Source organism: Cheilinus undulatus, linkage group 20 (genome assembly GCF_018320785.1).
Source record: "Cheilinus undulatus linkage group 20, ASM1832078v1, whole genome shotgun sequence".
Lineage (NCBI taxonomy): Eukaryota > Metazoa > Chordata > Actinopteri > Labriformes > Labridae > Cheilinus > Cheilinus undulatus.
Genome location: NC_054884.1, coordinates 1808117 through 1818354, shown reverse-complemented (window position 1 = coordinate 1818354; position 10238 = coordinate 1808117). Strand labels below are relative to the sequence as shown.

Genomic DNA, 10238 nt, shown 5'->3' with positions numbered 1-10238 from the left:
TTTATATGCGGCCAGTTTTGGTCACGTCAGTGTAAAAATGTATTTTACTGTATGATCATTTCATCCATGTGTTCTGTGTGCTTTATTTTGAAGGATACAACCGGAAAATGAGGCTTTTATTTCGAAATAAGTGCCGCAGGTGCTTCGCTTCAAAGCGTGACCGTGTTAAATGGCGACTTTCTGCCGTATGTTTCTAAGGTTGTCGTAGTTACGTTAGACGTTAAAGAGCCCTGAATGCTTTTTGTTGTTGTTGCTCAGTCAAACATAGTTATCAGGTTTTTATTTAGTAGAAAAAAAATGACAAATTCACATCTGTTCGGAAACGTAACGTCTTCAGCATCTCTTGGAACAAAACCGCGACAACGACAGTCATATTCAGCAGGAAGTCACAAGTTAACACGGACGCTCTGCACACCGCAACACCTCCGCTACATGTAGCGTTGGATTTTGAATTGTCATGATGTGGAACCAAAGCGGGAGGTGAGCACACACATCCAGCCTGGCGGTGTTTCATCATGTGACGTTTTTCACTCGTTACAGGTATGTGTCCATGGTTTACCGTAACCTTACATTTCTCCGTAGAGTCAGTGAACACACCCTGACGGCCGTTAAACCAGAGACATCACGGAGAATGGAGAACTTTCCAGAACAAACGCCACTGTTTACCTTCGGTGTGATAGCCGATATTCAGTACGCTGACATGGATGACGGGTTTAACTTTACCCGGACCCGGAGGAGGTACTACCGGAGCAGCCTAAAGCTGTTAAAGAACGCCCTGAAGAGCTGGGGAGAATCGGCAGTAAAACCGGACTTTATTCTCCAGCTCGGAGACATCATCGACGGCTTCAATAAGAACCACGAAGCCTCAGACAGAGCTCTGGACGCCGTGCTGGAAGAGTTCAGCTCCGGGCCCGCCGAGGTCCACCATGTGTGGGGAAACCACGAGTTTTATAACTTCAGCCGGAGTGACCTGCTGCGGTCAAGGCTTAATAGTACACTGCATTCCGAGCGGAGCCTGAACGCAGCACCAGCTGACTGTGACCTGTATGCGTACAGCTTCAGCCCGGTACCCGGGTTTACCGTGGTCATCCTGGACGGGTATGATGTGAGTCTGCTGGGCAGAGAGGAGAGCAGTGATCGGTACAAAGACTCTCTGAGTCTGATCAGACAACACAACCACAACGAAGACCTCAACTGTCCAGGTAAAGACCAGTAATGTCCAGGTTAAAGGTCAGTTATGTCTAGGTTAAAGGTCAGTTATGTCCGGGTAAAGATCAGTCATGTCCAGGTTAAAGATCAGTCATGTCCAGGTTAAAGGTCAGTTATGTCCAGGTTAAAGGTCAGTTATGTCCGGGTAAAGATCAGTCATGTCCAGGTTAAAGGTCAGTTATGTCCGGGTAAAGATCAGTCATGTCCAGGTTAAAGGTCAGTTATGTCCGGGTAAAGATCAGTCATGTCCAGGTTAAAGATCAGTCATGTCCAGGTTAAAGGTCAGTTATGTCCAGGTAAAGATCAGTCATGTCCAGGTTAAAGATCAGTCATGTCCAGGTTAAAGGTCAGTTATGTCCGGGTAAAGACCAGTAATGTCCAGGTTAAAGGTCAGTTATGTCCAGGTTAAAGGTCAGTTATGTCCGGGTAAAGATCAGTCATGTCCAGGTTAAAGGTCAGTTATGTCTAGGTTAAAGGTCAGTTATGTCCAGGTAAAGACCAGTAATGTCCAGGTTAAAGGTCAGTTATGTCTAGGTTAAAGGTCAGTTATGTCCAGGTAAAGACCAGTAATGTCCAGGTTAAAGGTCAGTCATGTCCAGGTAAAGATCAGTCATGTCCAGGTTAAAGGTCAGTTATGTCCAGGTTAAAGGTCAGTTATGTCCAGGTAAAGATCAGTCATGTCCAGGTTAAAGGTCAGTCATGTCCAGGTTAAAGGTCAGTTATGTCCAGGTTAAAGGTCAGTTATGTCCGGGTAAAGATCAGTCATGTCCAGGTTAAAGGTCAGTTATGTCCAGGTTAAAGGTCAGTTATGTCCAGGTAAAGACCAGTAATGTCCAGGTTAAAGGTCAGTTATGTCTAGGTTAAAGGTCAGTTATGTCCAGGTTAAAGGTCAGTTATGTCCAGGTTAAAGGTCAGTTATGTCCAGGTTAAAGGTCAGTTATGTCCAGGTAAAGATCAGTCATGTCCAGGTTAAAGGTCAGTCATGTCCAGGTAAAGACCAGTAATGTCCAGGTTAAAGGTCAGTTATGTCCAGGTTAAAGGTCAGTTATGTCCAGGTTAAAGGTCAGTTATGTCCAGGTTAAAGGTCAGTTATGTCCAGGTTAAAGGTCAGTTATGTCCAGGTAAAGATCAGTCATGTCCAGGTTAAAGGTCAGTTATGTCCAGGTTAAAGGTCAGTTATGTCCAGGTTAAAGGTCAGTTATGTCCAGGTAAAGATCAGTCATGTCCAGGTTAAAGGTCAGTCATGTCCAGGTTAAAGGTCAGTTATGTCCAGGTTAAAGGTCAGTTATGTCCGGGTAAAGATCAGTCATGTCCAGGTTAAAGGTCAGTTATGTCCAGGTTAAAGGTCAGTTATGTCCAGGTTAAAGGTCAGTTATGTCCAGGTTAAAGGTCAGTTATGTCCAGGTTAAAGGTCAGTTATGTCCAGGTAAAGATCAGTCATGTCCAGGTTAAAGGTCAGTTATGTCCAGGTTAAAGGTCAGTTATGTCCAGGTAAAGATCAGTCATGTCCAGGTTAAAGGTCAGTCATGTCCAGGTTAAAGATCAGTCATGTCCAGGTAAAGATCAGTCATGTCCAGGTTAAAGGTCAGTTATGTCCAGGTTAAAGGTCAGTTATGTCCGGGTAAATATCAGTCATGTCCAGGTTAAAGGTCAGTTATGTCTAGGTTAAAGGTCAGTTATGTCCAGGTTAAAGGTCAGTTATGTCCAGGTTAAAGGTCAGTTATGTCCAGGTTAAAGGTCAGTTATGTCCAGGTTAAAGGTCAGTTATGTCCGGGTAAAGATCAGTCATGTCCAGGTTAAAGGTCAGTTATGTCCAGGTAAAGATCAGTCATGTCCAGGTTAAAGGTCAGTCATGTCCAGGTTAAAGATCAGTCATGTCCAGGTTAAAGGTCAGTTATGTCCAGGTTAAAGGTCAGTTATGTCCGGGTAAATATCAGTCATGTCCAGGTTAAAGGTCAGTCATGTCCAGGTTAAAGGTCAGTTATGTCCAGGTAAATATCAGTCATGTCCAGGTTAAAGGTCAGTTATGTCCAGGTAAAGATCAGTCATGTCCAGGTTAAAGGTCAGTTATGTCCAGGTAAAGATCAGTCATGTCCAGGTTAAAGGTCAGTTATGTCCAGGTTAAAGGTCAGTTATGTCCAGGTTAAAGGTCAGTTATGTCCAGGTTAAAGGTCAGCTATGTCCAGGTAAAAATAAGTTATGCCCAGGTTAAAGGTCAGTTATGTCCAGGTAAAGATCAGTCATGTCCAGGTTAAAGGTCAGTTATGTCCAGGTAAAGATCAGTCATGTCCAGGTTAAAGGTCAGTTATGTCCAGGTTAAAGGTCAGTTATGTCCAGGTTAAAGGTCAGCTATGTCCAGGTAAAAATAAGTTATGCCCAGGTTAAAGGTCAGTTATGTCCAGGTAAAGATCAGTCATGTCCAGGTTAAAGGTCAGTTATGTCCAGGTAAAGATCAGTCATGTCCAGGTTAAAGGTCAGTTATGTCCAGGTTAAAGGTCAGTTATGTCCAGGTTAAAGGTCAGTTATGTCCAGGTTAAAGGTCAGTTATGTCATGGTTAAAGGTCAGTTATGTCCAGGTAAAAATAAGTTATGCCCAGGTTAAAGGTCAGGTATGTCCAGGTTAAAGGTCAGTTATGTCAAGGTAAAGGTCAGTTATGTCCAGGTTAAAGGTCAGTTATGCCCAGGTTAAAGGTCAGTTAAGTCCAGGTTAAAGGTCAGTTATGTCCAGGTAAAGATCAGTTATGTCCAGGTTAAAGGTCAGTTATGTCCAGGTAAAGATCAGTCATGTCCAGGTTAAAGGTCAGTTATGTCCAGGTTAAAGGTCAGTTATGTCCAGGTTAAAGGTCAGTTATGTCCAGGTAAAGATCAGTCATGTCCAGGTTAAAGGTCAGTTATGTCCAGGTTAAAGGTCAGTTATGTCCAGGTTAAAGGTCAGTTATGTCCAGGTTAAAGGTCAGTTATGCCCAGGTTAAAGGTCAGTTAAGTCCAGGTTAAAGGTCAGTTATGTCCAGGTAAAGATCAGTCATGTCCAGGTTAAAGGTCAGTTATGTCCAGGTTAAAGGTCAGTCATGTCCAGGTAAAGATCAGTCATGTCCAGGTTAAAGGTCAGTTATGTCCAGGTTAAAGGTTAGTTATGTCTAGGTTAAAGGTCAGTTATGTCCAGGTTAAAGGTCAGTTATGTCCAGGTAAAGATCAGTCATGTCCAGTTAAAAGGTCCGTTATGTCGAGTTTAAGGGTCAGTTATGTCAAGGTAAAAGTAAATTATGCCCAGGTTAAAGGTCAGTAATGTCCAGGTTAAAGGTCAGTTACGTCCAGGTTAAAGGTCAGTTATGTCCAGGTAAAAATAAGTTATGTCCAGGTTAAAGGTCAGTTATGTCTAGGTAAAGATCACTTATGTCCAGGTTAAAGGTCAGTTATGTCCAGGTTAAAGGTCAGTTATGTCCAGGTAAAAATAAGTTATGCCCAGGTTAAAGGTCAGGTATGTCCAGGTTAAAGGTCAGTTATGTCCAGGTAAAAATAAGTAATGCCCAGGTTAAAGGTCAGGTATGTCCAGGTTAAAAGTCAGTCATGTCCAGGTAAAAATAAATTATGCTCAGGTTAAAGGTCAGTTATGCCCAGGTTAAAGGTCAGTTATGTCCAGGTTAATGGTCAGTTATGCCCAGGTTAAAGGTCACTTATGCCCAGGTTAAAGGTCAGTTATGCCCAGGTTAAAGGTCAGTTTTCTCCAGGTTAAAGGTCAGTTATGTCCAGGTTAAAGGTCAGTTCTGTCCAAGGTAAAAGGTCAGTTATGTCCAGGTTAAAGGTCAGTTATGTCCAGGTAAAAATAAATTATGCCCAGGTCAAAGGTCAGTTATGTTAAGGTAAAAATAAATTATGCCCAGGTTAAAGGTCAGTTATGTCCAGGTAAAAATAAATTATGCCCAGGTCAAAGGTCAGTTATGTCAAGGTAAAAATAAATTATGCCCAGGTTAAAGGTCAGTTATGCCCGGGTTAAAGGTCAGTTATGCCCAGGTTAAAGGTCAGTTATGTACAGGTAAAAATAAATTATGCCCAGATTAAAGGTCAGTTATGTCCCGGTAAAGATCAGTTATGTTCAGGTTAAAGGTCAGTTATGTCAAGGTAAAAATAAATTATGCCCAGGTTAAAGGTCAGTTATGTACAGGTAAAAATAAATTATGCCCAGGTTAAAGGTCAGTTATGTACAGGTAAAAATAAATTATGCACAGGTTAAAGGTCAGTTATGTACAGGTAAAAATAAATTATGCACAGGTTAAAGGTCAGTTATGTACAGGTAAAAATAAATTATGCCCAGGTTAAAGGTCAGTTATGTACAGGTAAAAATAAATTATGCACAGGTTAAAGGTCAGTTATGTACAGGTAAAAATAAATTATGTCTGGATTCACGACTAACCTCAGGGTGAAACAATGTCACCTTTTTAAACAGAATATCTCAACCTCATTTCACCAGTAATAAAATATGAAAAATTTTTTAGCACTGATGCTAAATGATTTTGACATTTAAAAAGTTAAAAAGATACGTTTAAAGGCTCACAATCTGAGAAAAGCAAATTTATTAGTTCACAAAGGTCAAAACATGAAATTGAAATTGAAAAAATGTTTTTTAAAGGCAGATATATTAGAAAGATAGTCAAAATTATGAGTCAAAAGGGTCAAAATATGGAATAGAATTTTTAATCATGAAATCAAAAGTCAAAGTATGATTCAAATTTTTAAAATTGTAAACTATGGGATTATAAAGTCAAAGTTAGGAGTTGAAAATATGAGATAAATACAATATAATTAGTTTTAAAGGTCAAAACATGACTTAACATTTTAAATTATGAATCTAAAAGCTCAAAATATTATATGAGAAGTCAAAATTATGAGTTGAAATCTTCAAAGTATGAAATAAAAAGTCAAAATACTAAATTAGACTTTTTTGAGATGTAAAATTGAAAAAAATGAAATGAAAACACAAATTCATTTCTTTTCCCACATTCCTGACTTCTTATCTAAATATTTGTACTTCTTATTTTTAGATTTTATGACTTAACAAGGACATCTTAAATCATCTGGATAAGTTCACATTTTTATACTTGAGGAAATCTGCAGACTTCATATTGTAGAACCAGTTATAACAGAATTTTCATATGAACTTGCGAGCTAGATTTAACTGTTCCTTGAGCCGGATTTGGCCCCCGGGCCTTGAGTTGCCCCTTGAGAGCCCTGCTCTAGAGCCGTCAGATGATTGGACTAATTCTGTGCATTAATTATATTTTTCCATGCTGTGTTTCAGTGTTTAAAGATCTGGAGGAGAGATACACAATGTTTAACGGTGGATTCAGTAAAATCCAGCTGCAGTGGCTCGATTCTCTCCTGACCTCTGCTGATGAAAATGGAGAAAAAGTCACCGTCGTCTGTAAGTCAGAGCTACGTGTTTCAGCAGGAATTTTCTGATGAATTCATATTTCTTTTAAAATAATTTTTTGACATCGATTTTTCAAATTTTTTTCCTCTCATAGATCAAGTAAGAGCTCTGACACTTAGTTGGATTTCTGATATGAATTATGAGAGAAAGACATGCTAGCCAAAAGACTAGCCTTCTGTCTTCATATGGTGCCGTTATTGCTGTAATTACATTTAAACTATGTTTAGGGACTGGTATTACTTCTAGATCTGGACAGTGTGTACATTGTTCTTCCTTCAGGAGCTGCTTAAAGGTCACATATTTGACCCCTTTAAGACAAGTTCATATTGGTCTCAGAGGTCCCAAAAACATGCCTGTGAAGTCTGTTGCTAAAAACTCCAGTTTTGGATTTCTGCATGTCTAAAAACCCCTCTGTTTCAGCCCTGCTCAGAACCAGCTGTTTCTGTAGCTTTCAGTGTCACTGAGCTGTCTGACTCCGCCCCTCTTGGCAAATGGGTGTGGCTTGATGGATGTGGCTCTCCTGATCTTCCAAGTGTGGAGGGCCAACTGAACCTGGGGGTGGGGCTAACTCCCCACATGACATCATGAGGGGAAAATCTGGGGACAGCTTGTTTCAGCTCACATTTGGAGAAAGAGAGGGGGGAGGGGTTTGATTGTTCTGATTCTTAGGGGGATTGTGGACAGGCCAGGGTCACATATTTTTGTTAGAAAAGCCTGAAAAAGTATATTTTGCATAATATGTGACCTTTAAAAATACTGAATGATAAAAATATTCTCTCTTAGGTCACCTCCCCGTTCACCCCAGCTCCACCACGCCGATCTGCCTCGCCTGGAACTACGACGAGCTGCTGTCCATCCTCCGCTCTCACCGCTCCGTGGTGTGTTTCATGGCCGGACACGACCACGACGGAGGATACCACAAGGACAAAACCACAGGGACGCACCACCTCACCTTAGAGGGGGTCATCGAGACGCCACCAGACAGTGACGCCTTCGCCACCGTCTCTGTGTACGAGGACAGGATGGAGCTGAGAGGATACGGGAGGGTTAGGGATCGAGTGCTTCAGTTTCCATGACGACTGTGAGACACTGACTACAGGGCAACAAAAAAGCAGAGTTTCTGGAATATTCTCGACTGAAAGATTATAGATTATAGATCGGTATGATCTTAGTTTCTGCTAAAGAAGTTTGTAAATTATCAGAGTCACTTTACTGGGAAAATATCTACACATGCAGCCATCTACGCAGTCTACAGGTTAATAAATTAGAAGATACGCTAAATCAAACTGCACTGATGGTTCAAGAGGATGTTTAAAGATGCAGCAGTTTATACTTTAACTTTATTTTTAACTTTGGAGTTCAGGGCAAGGCTTTTTTATACTTACTGTATGCAATGAATCTACAGAAGTGCACGCGTTCTAGACACACAACGTGAGACTCTGAGCTCCTCAGCGGGCTACAGACAAGATGGTTGGAAACATGGGAGGCTACACACTAAAGGGCCGTTTCTTTAAAACTCTAAGTTGGCAAGGGCTAACGACAGCAGGGAGTTTAATGCCTTAAAATGTCTCCTTAAACATCTCGAAAAGGTTCTGATTTTAAGCGTCCAACCTCAGTGAAAGCTGTTAAGGATGCTGAAATATTAGTTTTACTTTTGTAGACTAGAAAACTGCGAAACAGGCACACTGTTAAGAGACGAGTCTGTCACTGTGAACAGCAGAAGACCGCAGCATCCCGGTAACATCAGTGCCAAAAGAATGGATGACTTTAGAAAGCATGTTCTGCAGTAAAATCTGAGTGTTTTTAATAGTGCGGGTCACCCAGCTCTACTGAGATCAACCTGCTGTGTCACCACGTAGTTCATCATTTTTAAACTTTAGTTTATGTACCAAAGAGTTTTCCTAAAGGTGGAGAGCAGATGACCCTCATGAAACACACCACACTTTGTGTTTTTAAATGCAAGGTGTTGTGTTGAAATACCTCAGCTGAACATTACCTCATTATTTATTTAACTTTGATTTTTAATTCTGACAAAGAGGAAAATGATTCTGTTTTATTCTAGAGGTGAAGTGGTTGTTTGAGTATTTCTATGCACATATTTTAAGACTGAGGTCATTTTCTATTGCTGCCTTTTTACTAAAGCGTCTCCTTGCACAGCACTGATTTTTCTGTTATTTGCCGAGGGATGTAGCGTGCAATGTTGAGTGAATCATGCCAGTTTTGTACCTTTTGCAATGTAAAACAATGCAATGGACAATAAAAACGTGAACAGCAGCAGCACTTTGTCTCTGAATTCACAGATGCATCGGTCTAGCACAGGGCTTCTCGACCTTTTCAGGCCCCCCCCCCCCCAAAAAAAAAAAAAGGTGCCAGAGACCTGGGACCCCCACTGTACCTGAAGGTGGTTGAACACAGCCAGGAACACTCAAGGCTGCTCATTAGGAAAAACAGGCGAGCCTTCTGGGGGCCAGCAAACTTATAGTCCATTGTGAAGTTAAACTGTGGTATTTTATATTTAACCTGAATAATAACCACTCTTATCAAAGAAACACATTTTAAAACTTTTGTGTGGTAAGTAGCCCTCTTAAAAACAATCCTTTTGTTAAAAAAAAATTAAAATACATGAAAGATAGCTAAAATTGGTAAATAATCAGAAAAAATGGTGGGAATGGTGGTGAAATTAGATTTTAAAAGTAGCACAAATGGGTTAGAAATGCCCAAAATTAGATTAAAGTGGCAAAAATAACCAAAAATGGGTTAAAGTGGTAAAAAAAAAGGCATATTAAGTGGTAAAAGGGGATTCAAAAGTGACTAAAATGGCATTAAAGTGGCAAAAATAGGTGGACATTTGTTTAAATGGGATGAAAATTGATATAAACTGGCAAAAATGGGCTTTTCACATTGTGAAATGTGTTTTAAAAAGCTGTAAAATGGGTTACTAGTGGCAATAATGTGTCAGCAGATCCAACAATAGACAGAGTTGCAAGATTTTGTTTAGAAGTGGCAAAAAAGGGTTTAAAATGGACAAAAAATGGGTCTTAAGTTGCAAAAATATCTTTAAATTGGCAAAATTGGTGGAAAAAAGTGATAGAAATTGGTAAAAATGAGGATAAATTGGTGGAAAGTGGCAACAGTGTAATTCAAAACTAAATAGTCAAAATAGTTTTGTTAAGGCATTTGGAGACCCCCTCTCAGTGTCTCACGACCCCAAATGGGGTCCTGACCCCAATGTTGAGAACCCCTGGCCTAGCAAACGTGGCATAGACCAGCGTCAGTAGCTGATGTCTATCACTGCCGCCTGGCTCTGAGTCTTTCACCAAATAGAGAAATAAAGAAAACTGGTTAACAGTCACAGGAGGGAGAATTATGTTCATCTGGGCTAACAGGATACAGATTCTTAATTATTAATTAGTAATCAGTAGGATTGTGGAAGTTAAAAATTAGCCATAGTTTGTTGTTTAAATGATGGGTTAAGAACAAATACTGCTCTGACAGCAGGGGCTTAGAACTGATGGTGCAGGGACGTCCTCGACTGAGAAACCGTCACCTTCAAAGCCAGCAACACACTACATGTAGTGCACGTGTCAGTAAAGCTACAACA

The 10238-nt window shown here is 40.5% G+C and overlaps 1 protein-coding gene across 2 annotated transcripts; it reads left to right on the top strand.

Moving 5' to 3' along the window:
• The first annotated feature begins 342 nt into the window (after positions 1-342).
• Positions 343-8911, top strand: adprm (ADP-ribose/CDP-alcohol diphosphatase, manganese-dependent). 2 transcript variants are annotated; one of them, XM_041814887.1, is made up of 4 exons: positions 343-480; positions 583-1202; positions 6506-6628; positions 7421-8911. In XM_041814887.1, exons 1-4 carry the CDS (start codon positions 458-460, stop codon positions 7711-7713), a joined length of 1059 nt encoding a protein of 352 aa, XP_041670821.1. In that variant the 5' UTR covers positions 343-457; the 3' UTR covers positions 7714-8911. The 2 variants fall into 2 exon arrangements, with proteins under 2 accessions (XP_041670821.1, XP_041670820.1); XM_041814886.1 differs by having other exon boundaries at positions 451-1202.
• The last annotated feature ends 1327 nt before the right edge of the window (positions 8912-10238 follow it).

Bases quoted from the DNA above. Each gene is read 5' to 3' on its own strand.
- adprm (XM_041814886.1), top strand. From the start codon at position 551: ATGGTTTACCGTAACCTTACATTTCTCCGTAGAGTCAGTGAACACACC. The intron at 1,203-6,505 runs GTAAAGACCAGT...GCTGTGTTTCAG, and splicing joins CGAAGACCTCAACTGTCCAG to TGTTTAAAGATCTGGAGGAG. The intron at 6,629-7,420 runs GTAAGTCAGAGC...ATTCTCTCTTAG, and splicing joins AGAAAAAGTCACCGTCGTCT to GTCACCTCCCCGTTCACCCC.